Source organism: Panthera uncia (genome assembly GCF_023721935.1).
Source record: "Panthera uncia isolate 11264 chromosome B2 unlocalized genomic scaffold, Puncia_PCG_1.0 HiC_scaffold_25, whole genome shotgun sequence".
NCBI lineage: Eukaryota > Metazoa > Chordata > Mammalia > Carnivora > Felidae > Panthera > Panthera uncia.
The window spans coordinates 2,304,711-2,320,166 of record NW_026057581.1 but is presented as its reverse complement, the minus strand read 5'-3'; the positions used below and the strand labels follow the sequence as shown (position 1 = coordinate 2,320,166).

The 15,456-nt window shown below is 43.6% G+C and overlaps 3 protein-coding genes across 3 annotated transcripts in view; 2 read left to right on the top strand and 1 right to left on the bottom strand.

Moving 5' to 3' along the window:
- Positions 1–15,456, top strand: part of LOC125939373 (uncharacterized) — a 561,003-nt gene that overhangs the window by 477,701 nt on the left and 67,846 nt on the right. The gene's annotated exons all lie outside the window — the stretch shown is intronic.
- LOC125939405 (histone H4) lies at positions 4,388–5,475 on the top strand. The gene has a single exon (XM_049654851.1). The coding sequence runs from the start codon at positions 4,423–4,425 to the stop codon at positions 4,732–4,734; it is 312 nt and encodes a 103-aa protein (XP_049510808.1). The 5' UTR covers positions 4,388–4,422; the 3' UTR covers positions 4,735–5,475.
- LOC125939398 (histone H4) lies at positions 9,933–10,334 on the bottom strand. The gene has a single exon (XM_049654842.1). The coding sequence runs from the start codon at positions 10,305–10,307 to the stop codon at positions 9,996–9,998; it is 312 nt and encodes a 103-aa protein (XP_049510799.1). The 5' UTR covers positions 10,308–10,334; the 3' UTR covers positions 9,933–9,995.

Sequence of the window (15,456 nt, the reverse complement as noted above, 5' to 3'; positions counted from 1 at the left end):
GTCCGAGGGCACCAAGGCCGTCACCAAGTACACCAGCTCCAAGTAAACTCGCCTTTACCAGAAAGATCGGATTTTCCAGACCCATACCCCAAAGGCTCTTTTTAGAGCCATCCACGCTTTCTAAGAAAGAGCTTGTTCGCTGTTAGCCTTGCTTAATGTAGAATTGGGTGTTGTATGTTCTCTTAGAAGTAAATAATTTATGAGACACTGACTTTCTTGTTAGGATTTGCCTGGAGCATTTTAGCATCAAATTTGAAGTTGCTTTTTAGTATGAAATCTTGTGTACTAAGAAAAAGTCAAGATACCACCTCGGTTTTCTAAGTTGGGCTGCAATACTATTCAGAGGTTCCTGTGGTGAACTATGTAGAACGTAGTGATTTCTGGCTTCTTCCACTTAATCTGTGCCTAGACCTACGCTAGTTTTCTCCGGGGTAAGAGGAATAAGACAGGAACATGGGATGTGGGTCTTCGTTGATATGGCTGGTGCCATCTACGTGCCCCCAGACTCCCGTGATTCTACCTCCAGCTCCATCTTTTACTGCTTTATAGTTGGAAGGTAATGTTAATGTCAGGACAGCAGTGCTGATTGAAAACTTGGTGACTTAACATCACAAGACAGCGTAGTTCAGACTATTCTATTTTCTAGTTCCTCACCTGGTCACCTCTGTCAGTTTACCCCACGAAGGCGTCCATACCGTGCCCCCCCTCCCCGCCCCCTCGTAAAAGTATAAGCATTATTAAAGGGCCGTCAGTAAAGGTGTAACAAATACAGTTTGAAAAATAAATCTGAGCCCTTTCCCATCAGGCTAAATGAAGACTTGGAGAAGTTTCTTTCTTTTCCTTCTCCGCCTCTTCAATTCTCTTTAATATTCCCAGTAACTCAGTGTGTCTTTTTTATTTGTATCAAGTCCACCGTTCTTCACTCCTCCATGTATGCAGCAAATTGGTCTCCAGTGCCTGGTAGGTGCTAAGACACGTTCCTGCAATGAGAAAGTCCCAGCATCTCCAGAGGAAACAGAAGAAAATGCGGACTTGTGCAAATAAGCTGGGAAATGAGCTAAGTGGAGCCTGCTGAGTGGGTAAGACCCTGTAGCGGGGAGGGAAGCCTGCTCCAGGCAGGTTGGTCTGAGCACCTAGCACACCCTTAGAGACTTTGGAAGCTACTTTAGAGTGGCTGGAGGCTGGGATGCCTGGAGATGAAGGTGGAAAGGCCAGCCGAAGGTGGGGCAGAAAACCTTAGATAGTGTGAAGCCCGGCACACCTTGTCAAGAAACATAATGTTTATCTACTGGGAGAATTCAGACTGCAGAAATTGAAAATGTTGCAAGATGTAGGATTCTGAATCATTTTCCCGGTGGCCTGGGTGAAAACAGATTGAAAGGAGTGAGATCCGGGTCAAAACGTTGGGAATACCAGCCAGGGGCGAGGTCGGGACTAAGGAGGCAGCAGTCAGAAGAGGAGGCCGGACGGGGAAAAGGAAGCAGAAAGGTCAGGCCTTGCTGCACACGGACGGAGTGACAGAAGGTGGCGGAGCACAGGCTGATGTCCAGCTTTCAGCTGGAGCAACGTCAGTGCTCAAGAAAGGGGGCTCAGAAAGGGGACTTGGGAGGAGGAGAGGCTCGCCACGCTCATTCCGATCGGGTTCCAGACTCACTGCCCCCAAATACGGCACCTTGGCCCTTGGCATATATTAATATCTTGAGCTTGAAAGAGTTTGAGAAACTAAAAAGCTGGAAGGTCGCTCGGACCCCCCCACCCAACCCCGCTCCGCCCTTTGACCCTGAGGCGGGAGAAGGGCCTCCCCAGGGAAAGGTGCCCTCCCTGCACCCAGAGGAAGGGAGGCCTTCTTGTCACCGGAGACAGGGAATTGGGGCCAAAAGGCCATTTGAAAAAACTGTATTATTTCTTCAATTGACTACCCCAAGCCCAAAGCCCTGTGTCTTGCCAATTCCTCACAAATTCATCTTTTTTCTAAAAGGTGTGGAGGTTCCCCTGCGAGAGTCACTTTGAGACGTCCTGCTCTAGTGAAGGCTCTCATGTAGAATGGAAAAATTCAGTAAGATTTGGACCTTTTTTTCCCCCGTTGGTCTGTCTCATGTTGGCTTAATTCTTAGCCAGAGGTCCGAAGAGGATTGAGACTTCTCTATTTCCCTACATTTCATTCAGCAAATATTTATTGCCCTGATACTAGGAGCCAGGTCCCGTTCTAAGCCCAGCAATGTGACAGTGACCTGGTTCAGAACAAGTCTCAAAATGCCCCTTTGACAAGTGGACTATTTGGCACAAGAACTAAAGCCAATCAACAACCTCACAGGCCAAGAAAAACTTTTGCCCCTCCCTTAACTGCCTTAAAGGATTTCGATAAGGGATTGATAACAGGGAGAGCTATTACCAAACATAACGTTTAATGTGGAAAGATGTTGCGAGGCCGGGCAAACATCTGATTAACCAAACAGCGGCTCTTATCTTCCTGGGATTGGCCCTCCTCCCCTTTGCAGCCCCCAGTCCCCATCCCATCCCTCAGCCAGGGAGGGGGACTCAGCCTCGACTGCCTGACTGCCTTGGAGTCTCTTATTTTTTACAGGGCTTCTGTACTTATGAAATCAAATTTGGTTTTTTTCCCCCGTTAATCTCTTTTATGTCATTTCAACTAGTGGACCAGCCAATGAACCATGAAAAGAATAAAGGGAAAATTTCCAGTTCCTACAATGTACAAAATGACGAGCTCTTTCTTTTAAAGATGTCAATTTTTCTGCCCCAGTTAATAAGTGCAATGCAGTGATGTGAAAACTTCCAAAAGGGGTTCATTTTTTCCTTTAAACCTGAAACAAGATCCAGTATTTTGCAGGGGAGCAGAATATACCAACTCAAACTATGTCGCTTTGGTATTTTATCAGTGATGGTAAACTCACATGCACAACAGTTATCGCTGGCACAGGTGAATGTGATAAGAATTTTGTGGAAAGTGTAGTAATATTAATCAAATACCACAAAATCTGCATCCTTTCTGACAAAGCATTTTAACTCTAGGTTATCCTCAGGTTTATGTATAAATCTCCTTTAAAATTGAAAAAAAAAAAAAAAAAGAAGGCACATTATTTTAAGTACTAGAACATTTGTTTAAAATGTATCATAGAAACTGCTTATGATGGAATATCACACAGATATAAAAATAATCACTTTTTTCACCTTCAGTCATGTAACTTTTCCAAAGTTCCAAGTGAAAATAGATTTCCTTTGGCAAAGGAAACTGATTAAAATATAGAACAGAATAGACTTTTTGGTAATAGTTCTGTCAGGGAGGGAGAATATCCTGTCCGTTTCTAGGTCCTTCTAGCTAGGCTAAGAATCAAATTGAAATGAAACAGATTAACAGGAGAAAATCAAATATAATAGTGTACGTACAGAGAATCCACACAGACATGACATTTCAAAGACAGTCCAGCAAAATGAGGTATATGTCAGGCTGAACTAAGGAAGGGACAGGGGTCTGGGACTTCAAAGGGAAGGAATGCACTGCTGAAGAGTTTGGTTAACCAATGTCTGCCGGTCCACTCAGTGGGGCATCGAGAGGACTCTGATCAAACAGGCGTTGCCGGGTCCCTGCCCATCTTCTATACGTAATTCATAATATAGTTATCGACTGTGAAAGCTCGCTTCCTGGAGCAGGTCCTCTAGGCAATTTCTTTTTATTTAGTTGTGGAGGAGGTAAAAAGCTTTCCTGAATTTGCTGGATTTTAATAACCTTCACGCCAGACTGGCCCATCTTAGTGGCCTGCCCTTGCCCCCACAGTTCCAAGTATGAATCACTGTTAAAAGTGACACATCGATCAGTGGGGAAAAGAATTCTTTTAAACATCTGGTTTATTAAGGATTTACTAGAGAATTGGTTAAAGTGTACTATAGAGAATTCTTAAGGAAGGGTACCACGTGGATATCAAAAACATCTTTTTTCTTTTTAGAGAGAGGAAATTGACTAAAAATATAATCAGCATAAAGAAGTTCCACAATCCCTATGCACGGGCACTGTGTAAATTTTCTTTGAAAAAAATATGTGCATATATCTGTTCACCAAAATATCAAAGTAGCCAGTAGTCGCAAGTGCTCTCTGTATCCTGGGGTAAGAGCTTGCTAGTTTATTGCTTGCCCTTTTTTTTTTTTTTTTTTTTTTTGCATCTTTCATAACATTCAAAAGCAATTTTTAAAGTTTTAACACGTGGTCACAAAAGGTACTAGGTATAGAACAAAACAGCACAAGGAAACCGAAGGCTTTTTTTTTTTTTTTTTTTTGGTCAGACTTCCCTCCCCCACTGGGTGGCACTGCGCGGCTTCCTTAGGTTCTCAGTTCGGTCCGCCAGCGGATATATAAAAGCCCGCAGCTCTGGGGAGGTGACAGGGTTTTGTGGAGTCTTCCTTGTCAGCATGTCTGGTCGCGGCAAAGGCGGGAAGGGCCTGGGCAAGGGGGGCGCCAAGCGCCACCGCAAGGTGCTGCGCGACAACATCCAGGGCATCACCAAGCCCGCCATCCGGCGGCTGGCCCGGCGCGGCGGCGTCAAGCGCATCTCCGGCCTCATCTACGAGGAGACCCGCGGGGTGCTCAAGGTTTTCCTGGAGAACGTGATCCGGGACGCCGTCACCTACACGGAGCACGCCAAGCGCAAGACGGTCACGGCCATGGACGTGGTGTACGCGCTCAAGCGCCAGGGCCGCACCCTCTACGGCTTCGGAGGCTGAGCTCCAGGTTCCCGGCTTCCGGGGCTCTGCACCCCCGTCCCGCCCTGTCTACTAACAAAAGGCCCTTTTCAGGGCTCCCCCCACTCTCACAGAGGAGCCGTGACGCTGGTTTGACGCTCGCTGGTCCGCGTCCCGCACGGGTCGCTCCCTCTCCTGTTGCAAACCTACAACAGCGAACCTTTCCGCCTGGCTTGGGGTCTTGTTAGCTGCGAATTCGCTCGAGGAAGCAGGTCGTGTGAAGAGGCTTCTGAGGCCTGCGGTGGACACAACTTACTTTTTGAGGCTTAACTGTGGGCCTGCTGGGGAGACCCCCCTCCTGTGATCGGCCCCTTGCCAGAAGTCCTGCAGAGTCCGCTTGGCAGAGTTGAAAAAGTTTTCAGACTTAAAGTTAGGGAAGTTTTTATTCTAAGGTGGCAATCTATTAAGTTTGTAATTGAGGGCTCCGTTCCCTCTAAATGTCACCTGTCAATCAGGTCAGTGGTGTCTAAGTCTGGAGGGGCCATTAATGTCCTATTGTTCGCCATCACTTACTTCCCACGAAGAGTAGACGGCTTTTAAAAGTTAACGCTAAATGTGTTTTTGTATGTTTTAAGGGCAAGGATCCTAATCGGTGCTCGTTCAGCGTTAATTTATGACGTACAAATGGTGGATGTAACACATGGAAAATGTACTTTTAACTCGTGGGGAAATGTCAGCTTTGGCACCAGCAAGTGGACCCACGTGAACTTTGGACATAAAGACGAATCTCTCTAAGCATGTAAAACAAATAAAATATTGTGAAAGTTAAGACGTAAATGTCCTGTTGTATAACTTTGCTTACTGAAGTGATGCGAGGTGGTGAAACGTCTAAACAGAGTCGTTATAGAAGCATCAGTTGGTTGTGAGAGCAGGTTCAGTTCTAACTCTTTCCTGGGCCTCAGTGTTTTCACCTACACGGTTAGGAGGAGGAGGAAGAGGAGGAGACCTCACTCAAAGGATTATTTTGAGGACTGAGTTGCTATGTGAAGCACTTGTCATTTACGCTCCGCCACTAATTGGCACCTCATTTTGTGACCTCCGGGTGTGAGCAACTTTTCCTGAACAAGCACATTCCAGTAGAGATCCAGCCACATTAATGGGAGACACTATAGTCTCTTAGGGAGCCGTGCATAATACTCTGGTGTATGTTTTTTTTCCAAACAACTTCGCAAATGTCGGAGATATCCTATTTATTTATTTACGGAGTAGAATTTAGTGTTTCATTACTTACATATAACACCCAGTGCTCATCCCAACAAGTGTCCTCCTTAATGCCCATCACCCATCTCACCCATCCCCCACCCAATGGAGGTATTCTCTTGATTATTCTTACAATGTATACTTGTTCATTTGTACTCATTCTGGGTTTATGCCTTGCTGGCCTCAAAATACACCACCAGACAAGTTGTCCTGTGGCCCAGAAAGACTCAGACCAAATTTAAATGCTGGGGATGCTTGTGTGTGTGTGTGTGTGTGTGTGTGTGTGTGTGTGTGTTTTGTTTGTTTGTTTGTTTTTAATACATTTGAGTACATAGCCTGAGACAGGGGGAAAGACGTGTGGTAAGTTAAGGCTTGGGTAAGGGCATGAGGAGATAGAAGGACCACAGCAGCTGAATCATTGATCATGTATTTAGTTACCTTTCTCTCTGCCACATACAGCCTTTCTTCTTGAAGACTACAGCCCAAGTTGGGACAAGTAGTTCCTCAAATGGAAGGCGCCCGGAGCCAATGACAGGGAGCTAATCTGTGGAAGACAGACGGTTATTCCTGGTCACAGCTGATGCTTACTAGTTCATCTGCCTAATGGGCATGTGCTTCATTTGTGTATCTTAGGCAAAGGACGTGTGGGGCCAGGATGGACATCACCAGAGGGTGACTGAATCAAGGTACTACGTGTTCCAAATATATTTAGTGTATCACGAATATTTAGTGCCTCACGTATCTCATGCATATTTAGTGTCTGGTGTTTCAAGTATAAAAGTGCCTCATGAATATTACATGTCTCTTGGTCCTTTACCCCTTCTTTATATCCTTAATACATACACACTCCACTTTCTAGGTATTTATCTATACTTAAGACAGAAGTTTCACCCATCACATTTGTTTCTCTAGCAGTATTGAATATCTGCAAATAGTAGAGAAATACACACTTTGAAATGTTTAGGGAACCAACATCAAGGCTTTTTATCAACTGTGACCAGACCATTAGACAGGTATCTTATGATGAAGTATTTTAAATTTTATCTTTTGTCTTACTTGGTCTGTTTGAATGATGGTTTGAAAAGGGGATACAGGAAAGGCCTACTTGTTTTAAGAAGGATCAATTAGTTCTAAGCCTATACCAACCACATTATAATAACCGCATTCCTTGGATTCCTTGGATTCCTGGCATTTTGTATAAAATCCAACCATTATTCTGTGAAGTTCTGTAGATAGAGCCAATCAATATATAACCTATTTTCAACAGAGTCAATAGTTTTAAGATTCCTGACAATTTACCAGGAGTTCTTTTAATAGAATATTTTTTTAAAATTTGAGGAATCCATTTGAAAAAGACAGCAATTACAAGTATAAGAGGACTTTAGTAAGGGAATTTTAGCCACAACCAAATCAGTTCATTCAGTCCTAACTAATTAACTCTTGTTTTGCTGATCTTGGGTTAAGTACCCTGCTTCTAATACGGCTTGGAAAATCTTAAATCAGTCCCAGGGTAGAGTCTGACAGGTATCTGGTACAATTATTTATTAAAGTTCTTTTGATGCTTCTTCTGTAAAACTCAATTTCAGATCTGTATTTTGTAGCATGGGCCTGTAGAGAACAGCATAAGGAAAAATAGTAACCATCCATTGATGACTAGAGAATGTCTGGTTAATTTATTATATTAATCAGTGTTATCATTATGGAATAGGATAGAATCCTCTATTTAGGTATGATACTGTGAATACGGAGATTGATAAACCTCCAGGAACCTTCTGATATTTCCCGGAAAGTATTTGTTATTTTTTTTGCCATGGCGTTGATATCTAGGAACAAAGTCTGTTGGTAGTTTTGTGTGGTTATTGTATATAAATATAAATATGTTCTATCCAACTTAAGTAAAATTGTTAAACATTTATATTAAAAATATTTCATCTGGGGGGCGCCTGGGTGGCTCAGTCGGTTAAGCGTCCGACTTCAACTCAGGTCACGATCTCGCGGTCTGTGAGTTGGAGCCCCGCGTCGGGCTCTGGGCTGACCGCTCAGAGCCTGGAGCTGCTTCGGATTCTGTGTCTCCCTCTCTCTGACCCTCCCCCGTTCATGCTCTGTCTCTCTCTGTCTCAAAAATAAATAAGCGTTAAAAACATTAAAAAAAAAATATTTCATCTGGTTAACTTAGGAATGTATAGTTTATTTTTGATTTGCCCTCTTTTTTCCTATTACACGATATATAAGAAAAGAGTTCTCACAATTGTATATTGCTAATTACAAAGTACATCTTTTCTCATAAAATGAGAAAATACGTGTGGCCTTCTGGCCACGTGGGAAACTACAAGAGGAGTTTAGATACAAGTAATACCTTCAGAGTTTCATTATTCAAAATTTGGGGCCTGGATTTATGAAAGGTAATATCAAGAAATTTTGAATGTTTCTTTAAATCAGGCTATGAACATAAGCCATGGATTTCTGAAGACAAGTACTAGAATATTAACTGTAAAAATAACAAATAATGTACAGAATACTTAAGGATTTTTTTTTTAGTTGTTTATTTTTAAGAACTGAGAGACTGTTACCAGAATTATTCAAGAAATAAGTGGAAAGCCGCAAACAGACAATAGACCTTCAGAAGGTGTTGGGGAAATATAATCAAAACCAAATTCTCCCGACAGACAATCTCCTACTGGAATAGCAAAGACAAAAGGAAATCTCATTCAAAACACTGTGGGTTTTGCAATTTAGAGTCATATGTTAGCGGAAGTTAGCGCAAGTATTCCCAGGAAAATGAGAGATCACAATCATTAAGAAAGACTGCACTGTATTTCCGAGATGCATCCAGGGTCCTGAGTTGGGAGAAGGCCAGGTGCATATTTAGTATTTGCCCTTACAAAGGTTAACTCTTGGTGAAGCACGGGCAAATGTTTAAAGTTTTTAATTTCAGCTTTAGGGGGAAAAATATCTATCTATCTATCATCTATCTATCTATCTATTTATCTATATCTATATCTAATATCTCGATCACTGTTTACTTTTTCTATATACCTGTGGGAATTACTACTTCGGCCTGTGTATATGCACTGGCCAAGCTTTCTACCAACCTCCAGATTTTCACCTTTGACTTTGGGTTTCTTTCTCTACTTGCTAAGATCTGGTCTGGAGGAATATTAAGACCTACTTTGAATTTAGGTCTGGATTCATGTCCTAACCCCTTGTTTGATTCCTTTTCCACTCTTCCACTCCCAAGATCCCTGCAGTAGCTCCTCTGGGTTTAGGGTCTGCCTTGTTTTGTCACCCTAACATTTCTGTAATGCAACCTTGTTTCCCTTGTTACTTAGTTGAGATGCCTTCCAATTGCGTCCCACCCTCAGCACCCCTCTGTGGGGGATTAGCCTGCAAGTCTTCTACCACCTACCGGTCTCCACACTGGGTGGAAACCAGGATCCGAGCCAGGGGGCCAACCATGTGCTGCATGCATCAGAAAGGGGGCAAGGAAGGACGGCTCGTCACTACTGCTGCTCTCCAGTCCCCTTAGCACCCACTGGTTTCTTGAGCAGAGGACATAGGTCAGCAGAATAAAGGCCACTAAACAGGAACTAAACTTGAAAGCGTCGAGAATACTAAACGCACCAAATCACGAATTCAGCGCGGAGACGCGGAGTCCGTCTCGTCTCTGTCTCAACCCTGACACATGTACGCCGTCTGGACAGAAAAAATCGTCCCACTTCCTTCCAACTGCGGCCATACCGAAGCTCCTAGTGCAGCATTAAAACCCCAAACGCCAGACTTAAACGTTAAACAGTGAACACCAAGCATGTTTGCTAAATGCACTGATGCCCAAGGAAAATGCACGAAAATGTGGGCAGTTGGCAGTAAGACTTTCCTAGTCTGGACACGTAAGGAATAGGAGTGCAAAGGCCAGAATAGGAGTTAACACAACAAAGCCAGAAAGCACACAGTGAAACCCGCGTCACGGCTCCTTCACTGAGAGGATGGGGGCCCTGAAAAGGGCCTTTTCTGTGCTTGGGGAGGTCGTGGTGGGTCCCGGGCGGTCAGCCCCCGAAGCCGTAGAGGGTGCGGCCCTGGCGCTTGAGCGCGTACACCACGTCCATGGCCGTGACCGTCTTGCGCTTGGCGTGCTCCGTGTAGGTGACGGCGTCCCGGATCACGTTCTCCAGGAACACCTTGAGCACCCCGCGGGTCTCCTCGTAGATGAGGCCGGAGATGCGCTTGACGCCGCCGCGCCGGGCCAGCCGCCGGATGGCGGGCTTGGTGATGCCCTGGATGTTGTCGCGCAGCACCTTGCGGTGGCGCTTCGCGCCCCCCTTGCCCAGGCCCTTCCCGCCTTTGCCGCGGCCAGACATAGCTGCCCAGGTGTGCTATGTAAGTCCCAGCGATAACTCCACGGGCCCGACCGGCGTTATTATAAGCAGTCGTCGGACCTGATTGAGAACTGAACGCGCGGGCGGGAACCGAGGCGCCTTGACCACACGCCGGGCTCCGCCCCTCTCTGGGCTGAGAGCCAATGGCGGTGTGGGGGAGGGAACGGAGTGAGGAGTTTCACTTTTAAGCTCTAGATTTTTCTGAAACCGTTGATATTTGTATCTGAAATTATATCTTTCCGTGAGAATGTTCACAGGGGCTAATTTTTTTTTTTATAAGCAAGTGCTGTACTTTCTCCTTCAGAAGGGGATGATTGGGAAGGGTACCCTAGGACGCCATCCCAAAATAGGAGTGGGGAGCTCAGGCACACCTTCCCCAAACATGCCCCGTGCGTGTGAACGGTACGGTATACGCCGCCCGCACATAGGCCTGTCTGACATAAGGGCTATTTTTGAGCAGTTTAGAGAAATACCAGACGCAGGAGAATCTCTAAAACCAGAGGAGAACTCACACTTTCTTAAGGGGAATTTCACATTTATGAAGGAGATCTCAATCGGTGTCTCCCTCTCTGTGCCAGAAAGAGAAGGACGACTAGATCAGCACAGAAACTTGTCCATGGAGAAAGCCCGGCCTTGATTCTGCAGAACAACCTTGCCTTGTTTACTGTCCTTTTCCTGGGAGCCCATAACTGGCTCCCTGTGCACGCCCCTCCCGCATGACATCTTTCGTCTTTAGTGGAAGATCGTATGTAAGGGGGTGGCTTGGGCCTTTTCAGGTGTTCTCCTCAGTTTTTCAGACTATCTCCCAGGAATACATGACGTGTATGTCATTAAACTTCTGCTTGTTTTCTCTGGTTACTCAGCCTTTGCTATGGCAGGGGGCGTGGGGGGCGGGGGGGGGGGACGCACAGAACCTAGCAGGGTAGAGGGTTAGTTATTTTTCCTCCCCTACAGTGTTCTTTTGTATTACATCGATGGTTTACGTTGCAGTCGCATTAGAGGGCCTAATTTGCCATGACAGGTCTCATGGTTTCTTTTCAAAAAGTTCTGATCTAGTCTCACCAGGTTCCTTTCATGGGCAACTTTAGAATCATTGTAACAGTTGCGGGGGGGGGGGGGGGATCCCTTTAAGATTTTGATCACAATTGCATTAACTGTCAATTCACTGGAGTGCAATTAAAGCCCTACAAAAATGACGTACTTATATCCATAAACTTACCGCTTGCAGTTTTTTTAAAGCCTTTTAATTTTCAACGACTAAAATGAAAATTTGGTTTTCATATAAGACTTAGAATAGAATATTCTTCGCATACTTTGGCTTTTATTTCCTAAAAACAAGTACAAGATCATACTCTGAAATTTTGACACCAATATAATTTTGTAAACTACTGTAACTAACGTCACCCATTGTTCAAGTGTGTGTTTTAGGAACCGGTTAATAGCTGAAAAAAAAAATGCGGTTTGAAATTGTATCTTCTCTACTGATTGGGTTTTGGTCACTTGCTTATGCTTTCTAAATCTTTGTTCATGTACAGAATGGGATTGGGATAGTAACAGTAATCACCTCAAAAACAGTGTAAGAATTAATGAAGATAATTTATGCAAAATACTGCATCTACATGGCATGCTTCTATTTAATATAACAAGTAATTTTTATTATTTTTTTTTTAATTTTTTTTTTCAACGTTTTTTTATTTATTTTTGGGACAGAGAGAGACAGAGCATGAACGGGGGAGGGGCAGAGAGAGAGGGAGACACAGAATCGGAAACAGGCTCCAGGCTCCGAGCCATCGGCCCAGAGCCTGACGCGGGGCTCGAACTCACGGACCGCGAGATCGTGACCTGGCTGAAGTCGGAGGCTTAACCGACTGCGCCACCCAGGCGCCCCAATAATTTTTATTTTTAGTACCAAATTTAAAATATTTTATATTTACTTTATACTTTAAAATATTTTTACCTTAATACACATGAATTTAAAACATTGTACATGATATACACAATGTTAAATAACTAACAATTATTTTTACTACATATTATGTTATTAACAGAGTCTATGTTTATTTTAATATGTATTATATTATGTGGGGGAAGGGCGAAATATTTCCTTTCTTCCCTTGCTTATCTAATAATTAAATTGATATGAGACAGATTAACAGGAATGAAACAAACCATATGTATGGGAGTCTCCTAAAAATACAGCCCCCACAGGTGCCTGGGTAGCTCAGTCTGCTAAGTGTCCGACTTCGGCTCTGGTCGTGATCTCACGGTTTGTGGGTTCGAGCCCCACGTCGGGCTCTGTGCTGACAGCGCAGAGCCTGGATCCTGCTTCCATTCTGTGTCTCCCTCTCTCTCTGCCCCTCTACTGCTCACACTCTCTCTCTCTCAAAAAATAAATAAACACACACACACACACACACACACACACACAAATAGAGCACCCAGGTAATGAGGCTTATATAACATATTGAACTAAGGAAAAGGGAAAGGGTCTGTCTGGAGGTTTAAAAGGAAGGAAGACCATTCACAGGAAGGAGAGAGAAGGTGTTTGGAAAATAAAGGTTGCCCTGTCATGCAGATACATTTCCCAGGATAAAAATATCTCTCAAAAAATATAATAAAATAATAAAAGGTATCTCTGGTAGTACCTTTTCCTGGTACAGGCCCCCTTTCCAATGTAAATTTAGGCAGGTAAGGAGGAACATAAGAGGTTTTCCTGAATCTGCTAGGTTTTGATTGCTGTTAGCTCAAAATAATCCTTAGGCCAAAGAGATATATTTTGGGCTGGAGAAATCTGCTGTCCCTCAATAGATTTTTTATGGACATTTATTTTGGTCAAAATATATTTTTAATAGTTATTACCCTAAACAAAATGAACATGTTACTTTTGTCCTCTGTTTTCATTTCTATATATGTATGTACATCTTCATCAAGTATTCTGTTTTGAAATAACTTCTTTTTCAAAAATTTTTTAATGTTTATTTTTAAGAGAGAGAGAGAGAGAGAGAGAGACAGAGCATGAGTGGCGGAGGGGCAGAGAGACAGAGAGACACAGAATCCGAAGCAGTCTCCAAGCTCTGAGCTGTCAGCACAGAGCCTGACGTGGGGCTCAAACCCACGAGCTGTGAGCTCATGACCTGAGCTGAAGTCGGCCGCTTAACTGACTGAGTCACCCAGGCGCCCCTGTTACGAACTAACTTCTAATCAGTGTTTTAACAGCTAAAAATGTAAGTGAAGGATGATTGCAGCAGAGGGTCCATTGCTACCCCCTCTTCACCAAAGCCCTGTCTCTTGAGATACTACCACTGCACCAGGAAAACCAATATTTTCATGTAGACAACTTCAATAGTAAGCATATAGAAAAATCTGGAAGCCGAGAGATATATAAAAACCACACAAAAGCAACCCTAGGGGAAAGTCACTGAAGCCTCAGAAGTTTGTACTGGTTGGCGGATCCCTAATTCTCTGCCCTTGGTGTTCGCGCCCTGGCCTGCATCCCTGCCTTCCTCCAAGCCGCTGGGGCCCCTGATCACTTGAGCTGTTGCATTATTCTACCACGTAACTCATATTCATCGACAGCAGTAGCATTTATTTAAATGTGAGATTGTTGGCAGATTGGGGGAGGAGGCAGGAGGCCGATCAAGCACAGCCTCTTTCCAGATAAATACCATGAACTGAAAAAGGCAATTTACGTCTTTCCGACTGGTCTTTGCTCCTTGGACCCGTCTCATCTTTACGCTGCCTCCACTTAGATTGACTCCAGTTCCTCCATGGGATCTCTTTTTTATTTACCTTTCTATCTCTCTTTTTTTTTTGTTGTTTTTTGCTTTTATTTTATACCACGTACCTATGTTATAAGGATTTTTATTATTATAAAATTGACACAATTTATTGACTATATTTTGTGGGGTTGTCATTGTGTCATTTGTGTTTAGGAAGACACAAATATGAATAAAACCCAGTCTCCACTCTAAGGGACTTTGTAAACTGATGGGTGAGATACACGGGAAATTTAACATGGGAAGAGGTGCTTTCAGAATCTGCAGAGATGGAAATTAGTGGAGAGACCAACGCCAGAAAGAAAGCTTAAACACTGCTTTCCTCTGTGTCAATTATACTTCGATTGTTTAATAAAAGGTTCCATAAATGTTCTGCCAATAAAATTGAACTTTACCTCCTATGAAAATGATTTTACAGTATAAACTATGAAGTTGTCATCAGTCCTTCTGGATCTGATTGCAATTACAAATATCTGAATTATTTCATCAAGAGTTTTTGAAGGTTTTGTTCTATTTTTTAAAAAGAAGTTTTTATTTATTTATTTTTTTGATTATATAAATAATAATAGTGATGAAGTTTTGGGGTGGGGAGGGTAGTGACATCCAGAGACGATGGCCAAGAAAGAATTTTGAAGATGTCTTGGGTGCAAAAAGGTGATTTTATTAAAGCACAGGGACAGGACCCTGGGCAGGAAGAGCTGTCCTGACAGGTAGAGTAAGTCTCTAAGGTATTTTGGAAGCAAAGTTTCCAGGACCTTGAGGGGGTAGCTGTTGCTAAGGGAACGCCATTTATTATCATTTAGTAAAACCTCAGTCATGAGACCCTTTAGATGTATGGGGGTCTCTTATGGGGGGCCATAAGCTTGGAGTAGGATTACCAGCATATATCTTGGGGCAGTAGAGATAAAGGAAGTAGACTTACAAGATCCTTAAAGTTGGGATAATGTAAAGCCAAGGTTCCCTTTTGCCCCCAGCAAAGTGCCATCATGGAGGCAGCTGAACTCCTAGAGGGAGGTCACTCTGCCGGTTTCAAGGACTTGCCAATGGCTGTAGGCAGTAAGGGAATTTAAGTTTTCATTTGCCTTAGTTTCCCACAGCACCATGGCCAGCACTGACACCCCTTTCCTTCGTTCTTGGGCGGTCAGGGGTGTCCGAGGAATATCACACATGTCCCACCTGGGGCGGGGGTGTGTGCTAGCTTGTGCTTTGCCCCTCAGTCATCCTCATGCTCCCTCATCAATAGTACGCACTTTATCCAATGACCTTGGAGCTATAGGCAACTAACAAAAAACTCAGTTAACATGGAATTATAAGCAATAGTGTATCACGCTTGAATATATTTTACTTAAAAATGT